This window comes from Triturus cristatus, chromosome 3_1 (genome assembly GCF_964204655.1).
Source record: "Triturus cristatus chromosome 3_1, aTriCri1.1, whole genome shotgun sequence".
NCBI lineage: Eukaryota > Metazoa > Chordata > Amphibia > Caudata > Salamandridae > Triturus > Triturus cristatus.
The window spans coordinates 306,743,540-306,765,579 of NC_140583.1; the positions used below are offsets into that span (position 1 = coordinate 306,743,540).

Consider the following 22,040-nt stretch of genomic DNA (forward strand, 5'->3'; position numbering starts at 1 on the left):
CAGACACGAACGCCTGACCTATGTTGCTATCCCAACGATCTGATGTCACAAGAGACGCTCGGAAAGGGGTATGTCCCCCTGAGGCCCTTGCCCACGCCTAATTGACACCCGGGTAGGCCGCTGATGTGGCACTGAGCGGCAGACACTGAGCGTCCGCCGGACAGCAGCGGCCTCTACACCTCACCCGGGAGGGATGCCGAGCTCTCCAAAGACTACACCGTTTTGTTTACTGTTAGAATATAAGCCACAAGATACCCCCTAAGACTGTATAGTTTACGAGCTCACTCGAGCGTTTGGACGGCGACATGTTGTACAGCCGACCTTTTGGCATTTTTGACTTTGTTGCCATGTTGAGGCTATATGTTTTCCCTCTCTTCCCTATCCCCATGTACTGCTGGAGATCATGGCACTGCACGTACGGCACCAACAATGACTTTGCGGTGGGAGCGCAGCGCTGGACTTGGGGGAACACTGTGCTGGGCGTTCCACCTTGGGAGGGAGTGGGGGACGCTCACACACACGACTGCTATGGCTAGTGTACACATATGTACCTGGAACGTCAGGGGAATGCACACACCGGCTAGACGCTACCACATTTACTCATATTTAAAGCGACATAAAATCAACATAGCGCTACTCCATGAAACGCACTTAAACAGGGCTGAGGTACGGGCACTGCACCGCAGATGGCGAGGGCAACTGTATGCCACGGACTATTCCTCATACGCTCGCGGAGCACTGATATGGATCCGCCCTGGGACCCCTTGGGAGGTCACAGATGTTGCAATAGACCGGGAGGGCAGATTTACCGCTGCACAAGGTAGGCTAGATGGACAGCAAATTGCACTAGTGTCCCTTTATTCCCCCAACGTCGATCAGGGCGGCTTCCTGGCGCGTCTCTCAGCGACCATGGCACCTTGGCATGCAACCTCGTGGATACTGGGGGGCGACTATAATTGCACACTGGATACAACGCTGAATCGCTCCTCCCCACCCCCAGCTAACGCCTCCACACGGGGAGCTACGAAAGCACTACTGGAGTGGGCCACACAGTGGGACCTGCATGATGTTTGGAGAATACGTAACCCGGGGACCCGGGCATATTCCTACTACTCAGGCGCTCATGGCTTGCACGTCCACCTGGACAGGTTCATGGCATCCACTAGCCTTCTACCTCACGTAACAGATACACATTACATGGGCCGCACGCACTCGGACCACAACCCACACTTTTTGTCCATAACCTGGGAACAACCGCACCCCCCTGTGCCCACATGGCGCCTGCAACCAGCACTGTTACTGGACGCGACTTTCCGCGATTCCCTACTCATGCGTACTGCACAGTACTTTGAAGACAATGCAGGCACGGCGTCCTCCCCTCAGACAGAATGGGACGCCTTCAAGGTAGTGCTCCGAGGGCACTGTCTGAGCACACAGGGCCACATGAGACACCAACTGGAGAGGGACCTAACTAGGTTGGAGTCTGACTTGCTCGCCAGGGAGGAGGGGGCTATTGACGGTGATGAGGACCCGTTACACGAAGCCCACACGGAACATGCGCGCTTATTAGAGCGACTCCGAAACATCAACTATGCTGCACACTCAGCGAGAACACACCACCTAAGCGACAGGCCCGGCAAACTTTTAGCCTGGCTGATTTCCCAAGAAGCCCGTTCAGCCCCAGTGGCAGCCATACGGATGGACGGAGGGGAATTAGTATACACACAACGTCGCATACATGACGCCTTCATCGCCCACTATGAGGCATTGTATCGCTCCCGCCTACCAGTCCCCCACCCTGATATTTGCGCAGCAAGATGAACTGGGAGCCCCACTCGCACCGGACGAGCTCCGAGAAGCCATCTTTAACCTATCCAATGGCAAATCCCCGGGCCCGGACGGGCTACCAGCTGAGCTTTACAAGGCTGGCTCGGATATTCTCGTCCCAGAACTTCTGAGAATGTACAACGCGGCGGCGGAAGACGCCGCTTTACCCTCAACGTTAAACGAGGCCACTCTGGTCTCTATCCTCAAACCTGACAAAGATAGCACACGGATGGGCTCTTACCGCCCCCTGGCGCTGCTAAACACGGATTATAAGATACTGGCCTCTGCATTAGCCCGGAGGCTGGCCCCCCATGTGCCCCACCTGGTACACCAGGACCAAAATGGCTTTGTCCCCACACGCCACACTTCCCACAATATCCGACGCCTCTTTCGGGTGCAGGAGTACGCTACTCAACAATGGCCCAGAGCGGGATGCCCGATACTGGACCTGGAGAAGGCCTTTGACTCGGTCGAGTGGCCGTACCTGAGAGCAGTTACGGAGAAGTACCATCTAGGGGGAGGGTACGGAGCCATGGTCGGCCTGCTTTATGGCAGACCGACAGTCCGAGTCCGCACGGGCCAGCTCCTTTCAGATGCCATCCGGGTCCGCAGAGGCACTAGACAAGGTTGCCCACTGTCGCCATTGTTGTTTTCCCTGGCCATGGAACCCCTGGCCGCGACTCTCAGGGCACATGGACCGGAATGGGGAATCCCATTAGCGGACGGCCTGCATGCGGTGTCACTGTACGCGGACGACCTATTGCTATACGTCAGAGATATAACTGACATCCCCGCCTCCCTTACTGACATTTTCCGCATCTTTGAAGAAGTGTCGGGCCTGAGAGTCAATTGGTCCAAATCGGGGGCCTACCCCTTTAGTCCGGACACGCCTGAATGTGACATCCGTCTGGGCGGGGACAAGCTGCAGTGGTACCCCACCACCTTTCGCTACTTGGGGATACGAATATACAGAAACCCAACAGACATCTTGGAGGGAAACCTCCTCCGAACGATAGCTTCCATCCAAGCGCAAATCGGCTTCTGGAACACCCTACCCCTCACTGTGCCTAGCCGCATTGCGCTGACTAAGATGATTGTGCTGCCTCGACTACTCTATTATTTTGCAAACATGCCCACGTATGTTCCCACCAAGCTATTCCGCGATCTAGAGGTGCTGCTGCGCAGCCTCATCTGGAACACGGGGAGACCACGAGTAGCGCTGACCAAACTATACATGCCCACAGACTCAGGGGGCTTGGCAGTCCCTAACATGAGGCTATACTACCTCTCGGCACAGATGCAATGGGTGGCGGGATGGCTGAGCGGCAATCACCTCGAGGATACCGCCTCGAACACAGCTGCCTGGACACAAACGCAAATTAACACGCTGTTCCATCCGATCACCCGCACTCAATGCCCCTCCCAGATATACCTGGCGGTGGCGCGCAGGTGTTTCCTGCGGTGCCTTCGTCTCACACGAGCAACTACGCCATATGCCCCGATCTTACCACTTTTAGGCACGCCTGGCCCGACGGGACCGCTTACTGACGCCCACTTGACTAGCTGGGAGCGTGCAGGGGTAGGCACGCTGAGTGACCTATACGCAGATGGTGAATTGCTCACCTTCACAAACCTGACTGATAGCACAGCTCTCCCGACGGGGCAGTTCCTACTGCACGCGTCCCTCTTGCGCACGCTTACTACTTCCTGGGGCGACATCACAGCAGAACTCCCGATGCACAGCTTCATACAATACTTGCACGTCATGGGCAATGGCTCGCACATCATACACTGGCTAGCGCAAGCTCTACAGGCACACTCGCAACCATCCACACTACTGCTGAGAGAACACTGGGCGGCAGACAGGGGAAGGGATTGGACAGATAAAGAATGGGCATTGATCCTGGCTGGCCCGACCAACATCCCACGTAATCCCCGCTTTAAAATTATACAATACTACATATTGCAATGTGCATACCTCACGCCCGACAAGATAAATAGATACTTCTCCCTAACGGACGCAGCTTGCCAGCGCTGCTCGCTACCGGGAGCAGACCTCCTACATATGCTGTGGCACTGCCCTGATATACGGGCATATTGGGACGAAATATTGACATTACTCGCGCGCGACACTGACGAGCAACTGCCACACACATGGGAGGCATGCATATTAGGATTGTATAAGCGCACAAAAAACAACAAAGTGCAGGCACGCTTCTGGGACATGGGACTTATAACGGCCAAGCGCTTGCTCACTAAACACTGGAAGGCCACGACCCCCCCGCACACTAGACACTGGAAAGCCTCCTTCACCAACTGGGCACAAGCGGAGGGTACGGTGCTCCTTCGTGAGGAAACCGCGGGACTCCGGAAATTCCCCATCGCCCAGCTTTGGGATGACCTCCTTAAAGCATTCCAGATGGCCTGCCAGGAACGAGGGATAACCTGAGACTATAGATCTAACCGATCTCCTGAGTCAGAGACGGCCCTAATGCTGCGGCGGAGCTAACTTCCTCCCTCCCCCCCCACTCGCCTCTGGTAGCCTCTGCTCCCGCCCTAAATGAGACCGACACCAGGGATACATCGCCATGCGGATATCACACACCACACGAACGCTGCTGCCACGATTCGACGCTACACACACATCACCTGGCTGGGAACACAGACGAGAAGGCATAACCACCTCGCCCCACCTTGCCCTTCTCCCCCCAACGCAGCAGAGCACCCTGCGCACCAAGAACATAAGTGAGGGCATCGACGCTTTGGGCTCACAACCTGCCTGGGGGTTCCTCCCCCCCCCTCCCCGTCCGCTGCTTCCCACGCACAGTGCACAGCCCCGCTGTGCCCCACTGGACAGCTGCTGACCCCCCCGCTACAGCACATGATGATCTCCCCCCACCCTCCCCCTTGCCCCACCTGAATTTACAACCCTAACCCCTACCCCCCCTATTGCCACACAAGCGTAGGGAACAGTTTGTTTACTGGTCACGTTCCCTGACCGGACTCCTATCTTATCTCGGATAACAGATGATGGACGCGTCGTCTGGACTCCCCGAAGCGATACCCTATTAAACACACACCGCTCTCTGGCAGCAGAGATGCGATGACATACGCGCCCTACCAGGGATGGGTACATCCAGAGCTCTCAGTGGGATCTTGACAAGGGTACATTGAGTTGAATACTGGACATAACCCCGATAACCAGCGGCTTCAGGGGCGTAGCGATGGGGGGACGGATGTGCGCCACGCAGCCCGCACATGGACCCTAATTATGAAGCTGTAGACTGGACTTGCCGAACTTAAGCGTTAGCTTTCATGCCTCAGTGAGCTATACCGAAACACTGCTGCCACGCTCCGGCCAGCATTGCGAACACGACTCTGACACTGTGCCGCCCGGGGACCCCCACGTTCATGATTACCCACGACGATTTGTGCAACTCTCCACAAGGGCCTGGGCGACGACCGCAATGGCCACAATGCGGGCTGGACTACTGCGTTATCTTTGTTACCGACACTAAGAATAAGGAAAAACATAGACCTGTCATTTATAAAGGTAATTACCTAATGATTGTAACAATGCCACCATGTACAACGCCGCCGGACCCCCGGGTTACCGGCTGAATGGCTGTGTCATATTATCTGGAAGCATCTGCTTAATGTCTACTCGATTAGCCACCATGGATGGTGAATGTATACTGTATGATGACACAGCTATGAACAATAAAGGTCTTTCAAAAAAAAAAAAAAAAAAAAAAAAAAATGTGTTGTCCATCACTCTCTACAGCAATGGGTATATACTTAAAAACCCGTTGACCTTCTTTACCCAGAGAGCTAAACAAGAGAGTTTTTTCCAATAAGAACCAAAGTCCTGTAAATTTAACCTTCCAAGTAATTTTCAAACGTGTATGCACTCCTCCCAATCACATGGTGGCTTTCTTGATGGAGTTGGAAATAACGGTGGAGATGTTATAGCCGAAGACTCCTTATTAATCCAGTACCTCAAAAAAGAAAAATGGTAGAACACACTCAATTTGCTCTCTCAATTAAGTAAAAGAAAGGAACCAACTCAAATTCTCATTTGCAGTGAGAAACAAAAAACAGTCCTGTTTTTATAGTTAAAATTGACCAAGGAGAAATCGTAGCCCTCTTTTTATTTCAGTTAGTTCAATATATCAAGTCAGAGGTTGGAAGGTGGAGCTTTGAATCCAAGCAGCAAGCCCCAGAAGGCACTCCCAAGAGAGCAACCTTAAATCGACAGCCAACGAGCACTGCCTAAATTCAGTAAGTGCGTGAGAGAAGCACCTCACTCTTCGCACCACTCTACCTCACACCTCTCGCCCTCCATTAAAGGCTTACAGTAACCGCGTGGTTAAGAGGCAACACCGAGTGGAATCCTTAACTGTGCATGAGCTTACCACAGGTGTATCCAGTTGCACTGAATCACAGGCACTCACAATAGTGTGAAGAAGCACACAGTAAAAAATAAAGGCAGAGGTGTCAGAATTGATAATGTGTGTGCCTGCAACTCCATGATGCATGTTGACAGTTATCTGATGCAGCGAGCTGGAAGTAGCGGTTTACAGCAGCAGTTGCCAGATAAGCTGTATGCTGTACACTGCCACAGCCGTTCACATCAGTGCCACCACTAGTCACAAAAGTCACTGGGGAACGCTTAGGCACCCACCGGAATGTCTGATTCACACCGTTAGTCCTGCTGGATCTGGCAGAAAGAGCTGCACAGCTTTGAATTCCTCGAGCACCAGCTGCTTGGTCTTGGGTGGAGCTCGTCGCCAGGTTTATGAAGTAAATAGTCTAGATTCCAGTATAAAATATGCTTTATTTGGGAGATGACTTGAGTGTGGCACATTCTCTCCAGCCAAGTATCAACTGCCTGGAGATGGAACATTCCACAAACAAAGCCACAACTCTGTGAAGCAACATTCCGGACAACTTCATAAAATAAAGATTACTTAGGGCTGCAACAGATTCATACCCACACTAACATCAAAGACATGTAAAAATCAGTGATGGTTCAGTGGAAGCATCAGCCTGAATAGTAAAGAGTGGTGAAACTATGAACTGCTAAAAAATGAGCTGCTTCTCACTGGTGCCAACACAATATTCCCAGACTAAATGTCTCTACAAAAATTCAAAGTTAGCAAATAACCAAACCCAAGTTCATGAAAAGATTAAATCTTACCAAAGTAGAATAGCAGCCCTCTACTTATATGGCAATAGTTTTTACATCTAACAGCTTTGTTAGGTACATCTATTTTTTTTATCGGAATCACACACTATTATATGTTGAACCCATCACTATTGCTGTATCTAAGGCTGATCCCACTGCAAGGAAGTGGGGCAAAATGGGACCTCATTTTGCCTCAATTGCCTTAACTGCTGAGCATAAAAAGGTAAATATCTGGCTAAGAGCCAAACTATTCAAAAATATATGTTCTAAAGAGATATGAGTGAAGGTGGCCAGAGCAGTACTCTATATACGTAGCTATCCAAATCATCATCTAGAATTAAGAACATTCAAAACACAGACGCAGGACCCATAAAGGAAGCATATTTATATGCCCACGCCACTCCATCCCTCAAAACATACACTGGTTGAGAAGATCATAAAAAAAAAACAGATATGTACTATAAATGGGAGCCCGTTGCAGATCTTAGTAAATAATGTAGGAAGAGAGTGTGTCAGTAGTAAGCGGAAGAGACTATAAGTAGGTGAGGCCGCATTGCGGACATAGCCCAAACGCTATAGGACTAAACAGCCCAACAGAAACCAAAAAAGAGGGGAGGATCAGCAGATACTATATGCTAACACGAGATGTTGGGGACATCACGAGGAGACAACGCTAACACAGCAGAGGGACGGCAAGAAACAACAAGCATTGGCATAGCCAATAGGTATCGCCCCTGGGACCTTTTAAGTGTTTAGCCATGCAACAGTTGCATAACTAAATACTTATAAGGTCCCAAAAGCGAGACCTATTGGCTATGCAAAGCGGCCGTGCGGCCGCAAAAGTGAAAGTAATCGCGGTAAAGCGCTGCTGCACTGTAGCCCAAGGCTGGCCTGATAGCACTTTTTGGAGCCCTCTCAATAAGTCTCACCAGACCAGCGCATGCGCTGGGTCAGGCAAGACCTAAAAAGAAACCACGAAGGAGCAGACCGTGAAAATGAGGATGAGCACCCACCGTACAACCCCTCATATAAGAGCTTTAAAAGTGTTGTTAGTCATGAATGGCAGTAGTCAAACACCAGCAGGAGTGGCACATGAGGGCACACAGGGATGTAATAAGTCCAAATATAGGGAGGTGTTAGCGAGCAACGTGGAGGAAAATATGTCTCCTGAAGACCAGCTCAGTGCACTTAATGCAAAGACACCAAGGATGCCTGGAGGGCTCTGTCCTATCCAGGTGAAATTACCAAGTGTTCAAAATCACAGAAAAGAATGCAGAACTGCAAGGAAAAGGTAAGCAGCTGCGAAACAGCCTTACGCAGAAGCAAACATAAAAATGTGACCAGCAGAATCAGCCCTGCCAAGTACCATGCATCAGGCGTTTACGCATTTTATTTTGGTCCGCATAACTGCATTAAAAGGCATCATGGCACATTTTTAGTGCCTTGACCACCTACGCATGTCTGGGTGAAATAAGCAGGTAGTGAGACGGTCTGTGGGGTGCCAGCATGATGGAAACGGCAGCGCACATGCTGCCATAGGGGCGATCATGCTGCTGCACTTTAGTATAGGCATATGCTTCCCTTGCTGAGACTCTCACGTGAGGATGCGCTGTGGCCAGAAAAGCCCAAAGTAGTCCTCTTCCTGAAAACCAGAAACTATAGTGATCAGGTGGAAGTCGAGCGTCTTATTATTCTGCCGTGAAAGTCTGTGTATTAACGTCGAGCTCGTCACTGGAAAGGACATGGTTATGGTAGGAACAAAGTAAAATAGGATGGATGGCCCTGTGAACCAGAAGGGAGTCAGGCGCTTTGAGAGCGGTTTTCTGGGGCAGAGGGTTGTGTGAGCCTGGAGCATCCAAGGGTCTGAGAGGGCAATTGCCGCCCGGTACCACAGCATCCAGCGTCAGCCCCCAACATGGCCCAACGGGAGGACGTTATTACTGTGAAACCCTGTACCTTAGGATGCACGAATTATCCTTTGGTCAATACCCCACCATGTGGAAGTCCCCGTTGGTAGTGCCAGAGTATTCTCCCTCCCGCCCTCTACGCGGGACAATCCTGTTTGAGACACCTTCTGTTCAAGGTATCTCATCTATGTCCACAGTTCGAACAACGACGTCCGGGATTTATTTTGAGCATTTAGTCACTCTATGCTGGACCTACCCCTTGCACGTTATTGGCCACAGCGTTTATAAGCACAGCATGCGTCACTCAAGAATGCTTCAGTTATTCTATGCTTCCTGTTATGTTCTAAAACTTACTTCGAATTTCTGGCTTACGTCGGTTAATTAAAACAGCCCATGAACAGTTCAATAGATACGTTATTATTATGTGCTTGTCTGAATAGGGAAATGCCTGCAATCCGGTGCATGTTCCTGGTCAGACTGTGCTGAGTCAGAGTGTGCTTGGAACAAACCGGGACTATGTGCCTGGCGTTATTACTGGTGTTGTGTCTGTGGAAGTTAAGATCACTCACCTAATGCACTTATGGAATCTCATAAAAGAAGGTTGTTCCAGGCGTTTCATCGTGGCAGCAAAGAAATGTCTTACTGTGTTGCTGCATCATGCAAAGTAAAGAGTTATTTGTCTGTGCTGGAAACGCCGGCTCATCTAAGGTTGGAGTTTAGTCTCGATTAACTGGCAGTTTTGTTTGCCATGATTTATTAGCACAAAGGGTTAATATCCTTGCTCGACAGTGGCAGTAGGAAGCAGCAGGCTATATTTTCCCAGCACCGTGAGACTTGGTGAGTCAAAGATATGGCTGGTGATTAATGTTCCTGCTGGAGAGAGGTTGGAGTTTTGTCTACTGGCAGTTTTGACTCTCAACATAAAGTAGCACAGAGGGTTAATAAACCTGCTGCAAAAAAAGTCTATAAGCATGTTAAAGAACTGTATTTTATGTGGCAAGCTCAGTGGGTTGCTGCTTTTGTCACAGAAATACCTGGCACTGAGGTGAGGGGCTAGAGCAGTGGTGGCCAACACAAAGTTGGTAGAGTCCGTGGAGGAAGCGTGCAGGGAGTTAATAAAAAAAATGTTTTACGACTTACCTGGAGCTGACGGCCACGCCCCGCGTTGCGCCTTATCCTTCCTGGTCCCAGGAGGCACTGGGCAGCATTAGACTCCCTGTGCAATCCCTGCGCTGCTCTCATTCTACGAGAGCAGCAAGGGGACTGGCCTGCGCGGGCTGAAAAGATGCTCCGCTCAGACCAGGGAGTCTGTGCTGTTTCTCCAGCCTGACTGTTCAATACAGCCGGGCTGGAGAAACCTAAGTGTGCATGTGTGTTTGGCTGACCTGAGACGGCGGGCCAAACACACATGCACGCTTAGAAGTGCATATAGCACTCCTCCCCCTTCCCCATGCCTCGGTCCCGCCTCTCCCTGCACAAGCTGGCTCAGAGCCAGCAAATGAAAAATAAAACAATTATAGGTAATCGTTTTATTTTCCACCTTCTGGCTCTGAGCCAGTGGGGCGACACACCCCTGAGAATGCTGTGTATTTAGAGCTCATATGCTAAAAAGCACCAGCTACCATGGGCGTCCGCAGGGGGGGGCAAAGGGGGCACTTGCCCCCCCCTGGATCGCTGGTGCAGGCCCAGTCAGGGCCGGTGCTAGGCATGGGCAGTGTGGGCAGCTGGACCTCGCGGCTGTCTAACTAGAATGGGCCCCCCACGAGTCCATCATGCTTTTGAAATGGTGCCATTGTAGTTACAGGTGGGCAACCCCCTCCCTTTGTTTCGCAGATTTGGTGAACTGTGAAAGACACAAGGCGGGGTGGGGGGGTGAGAGGGGAGCCCTCTCCTGGGCCCGGCTGCCATGGGCTGAAATGGCAACATGACACCGCATCCCTTTGAGGTGCTGCAGACTGGGCAGGGCAGGGTTTGTGGCCGTGATTAGCTTTCCCTTTATCTCTTTCTTTTAGCTTAATCGCTGCATCTGCATGATAACAGCATTAGGCAGACACTTGAACTGGGGTGAGGTGTGAAGTGGGCCCTGCCCCTGCATGAATGAAATGCAGAGCATCCTGCAGGGCTCACAACAAAAAAACAGAGTGACCTCACATAACAATGGGCTCTGCTCACTTCCAAAGAAGGGAAAGGGAGAAGAGCAGAAAACGGAGAGAGAGAGAGGTGGTTATAGATTTTTTTTAAAATGTATTGAATACTTGTGCTCAATCATGTCGGAGGACGGTGATGAAGTAAAAAGTTTGCCCCCCCCTGGAAACATTTCTGCGGACGCCCATGCCAGCTACAGAGTTCCTTAGAGGTTCTCGTTGCTCAAATGGGTGTAAATACTGATATTTTTCAGTTTCCATGGACCTCATTGCATGATTTTTGTCGCAAGAAAGTGTCGCTCCAAGTGTCACACTTTAGTCGATGAATGTCACTCCTAAGTACACTGAAACTATTAAAATGTCACACATAAGCAACCTGAAACCTTGGCAGCCATGCAGAATTGGTTGTAAGAAAGAAGAGAAAGGCTACACAGAAGACAGACTGAATCAACGAGCCGTCCATTTGACAGCATACTGAACTCTTCACTTCGCTGAAGGCTGCATTTGCAAAATCAGATTCAGAACCAATAAATTAGTTTTAGGTCTGTTCAAAACATCTCCAGTAGAGGGCAGCATTTACTTAGTTTCTTATACTAATACAACATAAGGCGCTAATATTGAGCAGCTGCCTTTGAAACGGATCCAACCATGAATAAATATAGTAGAAACCGACTTCTCGGATTAGCTGGAAATAGCAACAACTCCTTGACATGTACCCTAGCAAGAGGCAACCATCTGATGGGTGCCTGCGTTACTGCTGCAAGGAGGACTGTGTTGTTACAGTTTTCTCTGGAAAACGGAAACGACACCATCTTGCAGCAGGCTTGCAGTAATCCGTACACCAAGGTTTTCAAACTAAAGAGATATACAGTAAAACATTATAAGTATTGATGCGGGAAAAATAGCCCGATTATGAACTGATTAATTTATGATTCAGCAAGGTCTCTTTCAACCCGAGGACATTACCTGAGCCCGAACATTTGCGCGGGCTCTCGGTCGCACCAACGGTGACCGTCACATTATATAACATTATTCCTTGGAGAGTTCATTCCATCTGCGTAAAATAGCCCACCTTTCACACACACACACAAGTACAATTTTACAATTAGTAGCATGATGAGTCCGACAGACATATCAGCAGCGGCCGGCACAGGTGAGCACCGTGGGGCGGTGTAGTCGACAGATGATGGAATAGGTAAATAAATAAATAATTCCTATTCCGTCGTCACCCAAACTCTCCTCCCTCCTCCTCCCTCCCCATTCCCCCCTCCCCCCCTTTTCTACAGGTTCCATTTTAGTTAGCAGTCTAGCCTGTTCGCCTTTGGCCCAAATACTAGGGCGAACAACTGGCATTGGTGCAAATTCAGGACGGCGAGTGTAAAAATTCAGGACAAAGGGTCAAAATTCAGGACCCAAATTCAGGACAGGAGGTCAAAATTCAGGAGAAAACTTCAGGACAATAGGTAAGTTTTATAGACACATCAGAGGAGGTTGCACAATAGTATATAAGTAAGCCCAGCCATATCCAAACATATTCAACCATTTGCATACCTATCCATCATGTCTCCTTCCATCTATCATTTCACTCATCCATCCTTTCACTCATCCATCCACCCTTTCACCCTATCCATCTGTACACTCATCCATCCACTCTTCTACCCATCCATCCATTCACTCATCCATCCAGCCATTTACCCTTTCAGCCATCCTTTCACTTACTCATCCTTCCACTCATCCACCCTTTTAGTCATCCATCCATCCTCCCTTTCTCTCTCCATCGACCCTTTCACTTAGCCATCCTTCCTTCCATCTATCCACTCATCCACTCATGAATCCATCCATTGACCCTATCACTCATCCATCCTTTCTCTCATCCATTTATTCTTTCACTCCTTCACTCATCTATTCATCCTTTTGTCCACCTACCCTCCCTTTCACTCACTCATCCATCCTTACATCCACCCTTTCACTCATCCGTCCATCCATTCACCCTTGCACTTATCAATTTATCAATCCATCTATCATTTCACTCATCCGACCACCCACTCACTCATCATCCACCTTTTCACTCATCCATCCTTTCACTCATCCATCCACCCTCTTACCCATCCAGCTACCCTTCCACCCATACATCCAGCTATTTACCTTTTCTCTCATCCATTCTTCCATTCACTCATCAATCCATCCATCCTCTATCATTATCCATCTATTCAATCGTTCATTCATCCATTCACCCTTTCACTAATTCATCAACCCATCCCTTACTCGCTCACCTTTTCATATTAATTTTGAGCTGAGCCTTTTTGAGAACAGGCCCATCAAGAAATTCACCCTCGCTGAAGGAGCCATTCCAGGACTGGGACAGAAGCCATTCACGGCGGAGACAGGATCCACCAAGGGGGAGGGGGGGGGGGCAGGAGCCATCACAGGCGGGGCGGGGGGGGGGCAGGAGACACCACATGGGGGGACAGGAGCCATCACTGGGGGGGTGGGGGGGGGGCAGGAGCCATCACAGGAGGGGGAACAGGATCCACCAGGGTGGGCATGCAGTATTCTAGTATCATCTTGGTCTCTTCCAGGGTGGGGTAGGGCTCCTCACCCCCTCCTGGACAAGACAACGAGACGACAGACTCTCTTTCTAAAATGTTAGTTTTGCCATCCCCCACAGTATTTAAAGGAGATACTCCAAGAGAACTGATTTCACTGATTGTCCTCCATACTTTGTTAATCAGTGTGGGTGCGATTGTGCCATTTCTTTATTTTATTACATTATAGACTGCATGTTTGAAGAACCGAGGTTTGCTTACAATTTAGTAACAGTAATTAAGCTCTGTGAAGAGAACCACGTGCTGCCTCGGTGTAATCAGGGCTGGTTCTAGGACGTTTGGGGCCCTGGGCAGAAAGGGAATGTGTGAGGCCCCTCTAAATTGCAGAGACATGACCACATTCAGGGCTGTTTGCATCTGAATAGATGCCCCTGCTCCTGAAGCTGCAGCCCCTCCCTCTCAGTCACCTTCAAACACCTCTTAACAGCTCATCAAGGGCGGAAGGTGTGAGGGTGGCCATCCCGCTGTGCCTCTCCAATGATGCTGGGTATCTGAGCTTTGGTGCTGCATATGAGTCTGTTTAACCCCACCTCAACAGCATGGAGTCAAGAAGGAGGTGGGTGGAAGCTGTGCCGGCTTTAAGGTGGTGCGATCGGTGCCCGGGTAAAATTACGGACAAATGGCGTCCGTTAAAGAATCCTTCACGGACAATGGACAATTCATTTGGGAGAGAAAATTTACTGTATGATCTGATTACAAGCCTTTGACCAAGCTACTAACCACGGAAGGGTTGTTTAGAGCGTCAGCAAGAATTGCACAGCTTTTCCATGAGAATACAGGATTATGTATATGATGTACTATATGTTCCCAGTGTTAAAAATGTGACTGCCAAGGGTAATACAGTAGTGGAAAGGGCAAATCGAGTAGTGAAGGGCATCATACAATTGGCTAATAAAGGAAAAAATAATTGGGAATGTGAACTGAAAAGAATGGTGTGGCATATGTTATGTTAGGTTACAGGTTTTATAGAGCGCACAGCTGCCCCAGCAAAGGGGCATCCCAGCGCTAACTTTAGCAGAAGTTGGGGCATACTGGACGAAACAGGGCCTATAGTATACAAAAAAGATGAGTTTTAATGGCTTTGCGGAATACCGTGTAGTTGGTAGTGCTGCGGATGTGCACCGGAAGAGAGTTCCAGAGTTTTGCAGCCAGAACGCAGAAGGAGCGTCCTCCTGCTCACTCTTTCCTCACCCGAGGGACAAGCGCCAAATGCATACAGAATTACACTGCATAAGACAGTGGGGCAGAACACGTTTGCTCTGAAGAGAGGATGTGTACCTCATTCTATGGTGAATCCTGGATGGATGAAGAGGAGCAAAAAGGTTGATTGGGATGGTGAGTGTAAGCAAATGCATTGTGCTTCGCAAGCAAGAAAAAGGAGTATTTTGATACCAAATATTAAGTTAAAGAGGTGTATTTGGAGAAAGGTCAGTGGGTAAGAGTGAAGTCAGGAAGGAAGGTAGCCAAAGGTGAGAGTAGATTTAGTGAACCCAAAGAAGTTGTAAGAGTTAATTAGAAATACTGTGGAGCTGGAAGATGGAAATATTTGTCACATGAGTCATTTACCTTATAAAGTATGGTAAGGATAAAAGAGATGATGGTTGTAAAGAAGGTGAAGGTAAACAAGGTTTGTACAAGTACTGTGGTTGGAAGGGGAACAGGAGAATGAGCAGGATAACTCGGAGAAGGTGGTGGACAGCACTGTGGCACGAGAAAAGGGTGCTTTAGAGTTGGAATTGGGCAAATAAGACATTCAAGGACTGTGTGAGGAGAGATTAGACGATTCACAGAAGAATTATTAGGAAACCGAAGATTCTAGAAAACTATGCATGTCCATAAAGCATTTGTTTTTAGGAAAAGGGGAATAGTGTATCTTCTTTAGACGATAGGGTTCCTTTAGTTTCGTTTTGTTTCAAGAAAAGGGGATGTGTAATATTGGGGTAAGTTTCCACTAGTGGAATCTTGATGTAGAATTCTGATGTGGCAAAGTTGTACATATAAAGCAGGGAATGGAATGTGGTCAGAGGCAGTAGGAGAAGGAGCTGGTCATGTCTGCCCGGGCTGTGACATTCTTGTACGTGCGGACTTGAATAAAGCTGTTCTACACATCACATCCAGTGTGTGTTGTTCACTACACACCACCTCCGAAACTCAAGCTTATAATTTATTCATCTGCTCGAACTAACCTAGCACTTATAGACAGCACAGTGAGGGTTTTAAGGGTTACAAATTGCGAGGTTACAATTTTCCCTGTTTTCACTTCTGTGATAATACCAATAGCGTGTTCACTAAATCCCGGAGTTTTAAGGGAGAGATGGGTTTATGTTTTCCCCCCTAAGTTTTATCAAACCTTCAAAGAATTACTCCCTAAGCGCCCACTGGAGGCCTACCAAGAGGCTAGGCAGCTGCATAGACTGCCAGAAAACTATGATGATGCAGAAATGCAATAGAGAGCATTCGCTTTCTGGATCCTATCGTACCCATGATCAACACTGACTCAAACGTATTATCTAAGACACTGGCCAAATGATTATAGAAGGTGGTCGGTTCAAAGGTTCACGAGAATCAATATGGTTTTATTCTGCTGGGAAGCACTCTCATGAATATCCGGAGCCTCACAAGTTAAGCATGCTATACAGAATTCAGAAATGGAGGGAGTGCTGGTGGCAATAGGTACTGAAACGTTTTTCAGTCTCATAGATTGAGGATACATGCTGGTGGTCTTGCAAAGAATGGGCTTTGGACCCAATTTCCTGAGTCTGATATTGTTGGTTATCATGGTTATATTGAGACCCCATGTCTCGTGTGCAATCGGGGGCTTAATTTGAGAGCATGGGATATAGCAAGGGGGCCTAGCCAGGCCTGACACCTCTCTCCCCTCCTGTTTGCCCAACAATGGAACCGCTAGCTAGTCACCTAAGAGTGGCGTTTGGATGACTAGAGGATTAAGGTAGGGGAAACATCTCCCACGGCATTGTGGTATGCCGATGATGCCCTGAGATATCTACAACGGCGACATGCCTCAATTCCCAAGCTGTTCTCAGCGTTATTTATAGAGACATAAGACCAACATATCAACAAGGAAATAGCAGTAGAATTCCTACAGTCTGGGTTGGTGGGTGGGTCGAAGCCCGAGTAAGCTCCCTAGTGTGGGAGTGAGATGGGAGCTGGAGAGTTTCTGTTAACTAGGGACCCAGGTGGCACATGCAGCAGAGAAACAATACATCCAAATGGCAGGTGATAGAGAGGAAAAAGGACTACCTTAAATAGTGGGACTGGTGGATAAGGTAGGGGCAACAATGTTAAAGATTATGCAAATACTCCCATTTTCCAAACTATTGCCGATCTGGTGGTTATAGCGGTTTCTGAACACTGGCAGAGACATGTGCATGACCAGATGGAGGGAGCAGGCTGTGAGACCCTGGGTGACTTATTTCAGGTAGAAAGTTGCATAATTATTTGTCTAGATGCAGGGGACATTCACTGTGGGTTAAGGGCAGTTTCTCAAATTTGCCAAATTGACAAGGGCAGTCAAAGAAATATGGAGCAGGTCCGGACACTGGAGGTCCAATAGGACATGGGTTAAACTAGAAGTTTAGTTTCCCGCCTATAAGAGGCCCTCAAAATGGGCAGGATGAGAGGTACCCTAAATGCAAGAATGAAGTGCGAAGACGACCCGCAGGAACCACTGACTGATAGTGACAGGGACAGAGCTTGTGAACAGATACAAGGTATATTTAGTATTATCTGGTTTCCGCTTGCACACTTTTATATCCTGCACCACACTTGTCTCACATCCATAAAACTGCACAAGATGTACCCGACTGGGCCAATGCGTGTCCTCGATGTAGGAGGGGTGAAGCGGGATTCCTACATATGGCCTGGAGCTGTACAGTAATAGAGCCCTCTTGGAGGAACATAGCTCAGCGACTGACAGAAGTTTTGTGCATTAACGTTGTAACATCAGCCAGGCATTGCCTTTTAGGTGTCATCCCTTCTCCCAAGAACAGAAGGGTAAATAACAGATTTGCTACTTTGAGACTGTTGCTGACAAAAAGAATAGCAATAAGATGCTTATCCACTAGGGGACCAACAGTGCAAGGTTGGGTCAAAGATGTGTTCGCGTCGGCCTGGCAGATGAATGACATATGCGAAATGTCAGGACAGATGATAAAGTAGTTGATGACCCAGTGACATGGACCTAAATGCTGTGGGAGTTACCAAATCCCAAGGGAGTAGACACCTCAATGGGGAAAATGGGGGCAGACACCCCAACCCTGGTGGGACACAAAGTGCTGGGGTGGAGGGGGGTGCACAACTTAATTCTAATATGCAGCTGGATGGACGATTACACATCCAATTGTAGGCGTGTCCTATCCCACAACATTGAGATTCCAGTGAGAAGAGACTGTGGGGCTGCACTTTGGCTTTAGTGCATGTACAACATCCATAAGCAGAGTTGATATTAAGATGCACACATGCTGCCATTGTTCCTATATTTTCTAGGCAACTGTTGAGCCCGACTTGAACATGTTACTAAAAAAATGAAAATAAATAATGAAAAGGCTTATCTATTAACCATCATAAATCCCTTTTATTATTAGCTGAAAACTACTAAATGAAACTTCTTGGTACAATACATATGCTGCTAGCCACTTGGCTGGAAGGACGCCCAACTGTAAGTACACGGTTAGGCATCAGTGATCAAGGGTAGCGAACACCTTCGCGCGTGTATACCGCCCGGGTCACACACACTTGGACCTGACGAAAACCTGGTACTATCAACCACAGGTTGAAACATGTAGACCTTTTAATGCACCTTTTTGGCACTTTTTTCACTTTACAGATACCAGAGGTCAATCTAACCAAAGCAGGTATCTAATCAATCATTTTTAACATTGTCCAGTTGCTCCAGAATAAAGGCTTTTCAGTGAGTTATATCTGGCCAATTGTTAAACCACTTTGTCACTCACCTACACAAAAATAACCCGCTCCACTGTAATCAGGTGTCGCAGGACACCCAGATGGCATTCGGCTATTCGGGTGGGACCCCGATGATGAAGCATGTCACCAACTAGGATGGTGAGTGAGGGGTCTTCTTAAGAAAGGATAACTTTCCTTCTTGTGCAACCTCTCCAAAAACTTTGAGACTTTGAGTGGTCTCTTGGTGATACTCCTCCTTTTGTTTGTTTATCTAGTTTATAAATCATACACGTGCAGGAAAGTACCTGGTTTTGTCGAACTCTAACAGCTTGTCCTTGTGCTGCTGTGCCTTCTCCAATCCCGCTCTGATGCGTGCCTCGTGGTGTGGAAGGAGGTCTTTACCAAGTCCGTCAGTCTTTCCAGTGATTTCATTACCTAGGGCCAGCAAAATAGAAGGCAGATCATTCTTTGGAGCTTGGCAAACTGTCTCAAAGGAAAGAGTGGGTACAAACATGCTCCCTGTCCAACTGAACCTGACAGAGCACTGAGAGGTGCATGTCTAAAGTGTACAGACCTGAGGAGAACACCTAGAGCTTAGGGATTGGCTTTGCATGCTCTGCTTGTTGAGTTACTTGAGAACATGGCATAAGGGAGAACCGATTCAGTCCTTAAGCTGTAGCTATATCAGGCAACTTCTAACCAGCCAATCTGGGCTCACTCTAATCCCCAAGGCATCTACACCACTGTAGCTCCAACTGCAAATTCTCTACTCATTGGCACGCCAAAGGTGTCCTAACAATTACTTTTAAACAGTATTTTATTGATTTTTAAGAAAAAACAACAAGTTATACAGTGCGCCATAACAGCATTAGATAGGATACCTCGTATGATATATACCAATAGTATACATAATCAATCAGGACAACAAATTACACTTATATATGGAGTTGTACATCGGTCCGGGGCTCGTGCAATACATTGATACATGAACCAAGACTTCGAGCAATATATCATAAGAAAACATCAGTGCCCACTTGGTCGCCGAAAAAACAACGAACGCTCTAGCCAGTTCTCTAATCCTCTGTCCCAGACCCATCCTCAGTGGACTGTTCATCGTTATCGTGAAACATACCTAGCAGCTGTGCCCACTGCATTATAAGCCTCAGATGCCCCCTCATCAGTACTGGAAAGCTGCATGTGTTGTCCCTCTGCCACCCCCCACTGCAGTCAGCATTGGAGCCTTTACAACCATCCAATCAATAGCCCCTAGCCTCTTTGCCAGTAATAAGGCCAGTTGGACTAGTCGAAATGTGCTCCTACGTCCAGTGGGAACTTCACTACTCCCAAAAGCCAGGCCAGCAGCGACAGTGGAACAGCAAATCCAGTTGTCGCTTCTATGCGTGGCACCACTTGTGCCCAATACATTTGAACTTGGGTGCACTCCCAGGCCAAATGTAAGAAAGTACATCACAGCGAACAGAGGCAGCACCCCTTGCTGGATCGATTCTGTTAAGGCCATACGGAGTAACATATGTACGATGCAGAAAAAAGAAATGTAAAAGTTTAAACCTGCTATTACAGGACACAGTGCGGACAAGATGTAACGTGGTTTCCCACTCCAAATCAGAAATGGGTGTACCCATTTCCCTCTCCCAGGCTCTCTGCGCGGGGTACTGTTGTGGCGGCATTTCCCTTCTATGGGCTTTATAGAAATGTGTAATGAGATGGCACCCTTCCCCACATCCTACAAGACCATCAAGGACTCTTGAGGTGGCAGTAGATGCCAGAAAACCTGCTCACAACTCCCTTGCCACACTCTCCAGCATGGCATAATGGAGGAACTGTGCTGGTCCAACTCCAAAAGTGCTTGTGCATCTTGGAAGGATATAAAAACGCCCCCCCCCGGATAAAGGTCCCATTTCCAGACAGCCCCCTTATCTCCACTGCTCCCTAGATATGTTAGAGTCAATATTTCAGAAGAGTGCTAGGTCCCAGAATTGCAATTCCCTACTGAAGGGAGCCCTGCAAATCACTTTCTGGACCACCTTTTCCCACATCCATGCTGTATGAATAATCAGATATGGAAGCGTGTGCTCTGACATCCCCCCGCATCAGCAACTGTGGCACGGTGTCACTCCCATGCTCATCGCTTAGGAGTCGCTTTTCTCAATTATTCGAGTCCATGAGCCAGTGGGCAGCGTGTTGCAGGGGAGCCACATAGAAGTAGAATTGCACATCTGGCACCGCTAGTCCCCCCTCTTCCAGGTCTCTCTTCAGCATTGTGAGTGCCACCCTGCTGTGTTTACCCGCCCACAAAAGAGTCACCAGCAGGCCATCAAACTGCGGAAAAAACTATCCGGCAGTGGGTACAGGGAATTCTGTACGAGATATAAACATCACGGATGGAAAACCATTTTTGTAATGGCTGCCCTACCCATGACAGATAAGGGGAGTTTATTTCAAAATTGAATGGAGTTCTTCAGGCCGGTCATCATCCTATCCACATTCTGAAGCCAGTACTTGTCTTCAATATGAGTGAGCCAAATCCCTAAATATCGGAATCCTTCCAATTCCCATCAAAGTACAACGTTCGGCAACTGATGTAGCTGCCTCCCGACCAACCCTCCTAAGGGGAACACTAGGAATTTGCGGGCGTTCATTTGCAAACCTCAGACCTCACCAAAAGCATCCAAGCGATTTAGTAACAGAGGAACAGACCCCTTGGTGACTGTATATATACTAAGTAGTAAAGGAGGCACAAGGGCACCCAAAGCAATTGGACAGGGACCTTGGGAAGTTACGTTTTACAAGAGACAGTGGTCCCTGAAAGCAAAGGAGTATTTCGAGCAGCAATCAATATAGCCTGTCCGGCATTGACCGAACGCGCTGTCCCTTAGTTTCCACGGCACGCATCTCCTTTATCACATTGAGATATTTCCTACCGTGTTGACATATCAACCCTCGCGGCCCAAGGCCGTTTCCTTGGAATTTTAACTCGCTTAGGTCAATTGACCAAGCCGAAGTACCATTTTTTGCTGTAATTCTACACAGCACGAGGCATTTTTAATGGGCAATTCATACTAATTAGTCCTGATGATGATCCTAAAATCCCCTCTTTAAGGATCGAAACGTCGTCGACTATGTTGTTCACCTTACACTTTGACTACTTGTGTGTATAAAATGTCGTGAAGGTGACTAGATTTATACTAAGATGTTTCACTACCTGTTACTCTCTGACATAGAAACATCGCTTTAATTGCCTGTATGTTTTTCAGAAAATTTATGTCCTCTTGATATGTAAGCCACAGGATACAGGCTTGTGTCCCACCAATACCTTGCTTACATTTGTTTGATCATTGCAAATTATTGTTTCTTATTAAAGTTGCCTTGTCCGGCTGGGCATAGGCTATAATATAGTACCAATTGTGGCTATATTGATTGCTGC

General features: G+C 48.2%; 1 protein-coding gene across 1 annotated transcript in view; it reads right to left on the minus strand.

The window, feature by feature from the left end:
* Positions 1 to 22,040, minus strand: part of TRIP4 (thyroid hormone receptor interactor 4) — a 461,936-nt gene that overhangs the window by 367,196 nt on the left and 72,700 nt on the right. The window contains exon 6 of the mRNA XM_085643987.1: positions 18,901 to 19,030. Within this exon, the coding sequence (XP_085500113.1) occupies positions 18,901 to 19,030 (130 nt within the window). The remainder of the gene's footprint in view (positions 1 to 18,900; positions 19,031 to 22,040) is intronic.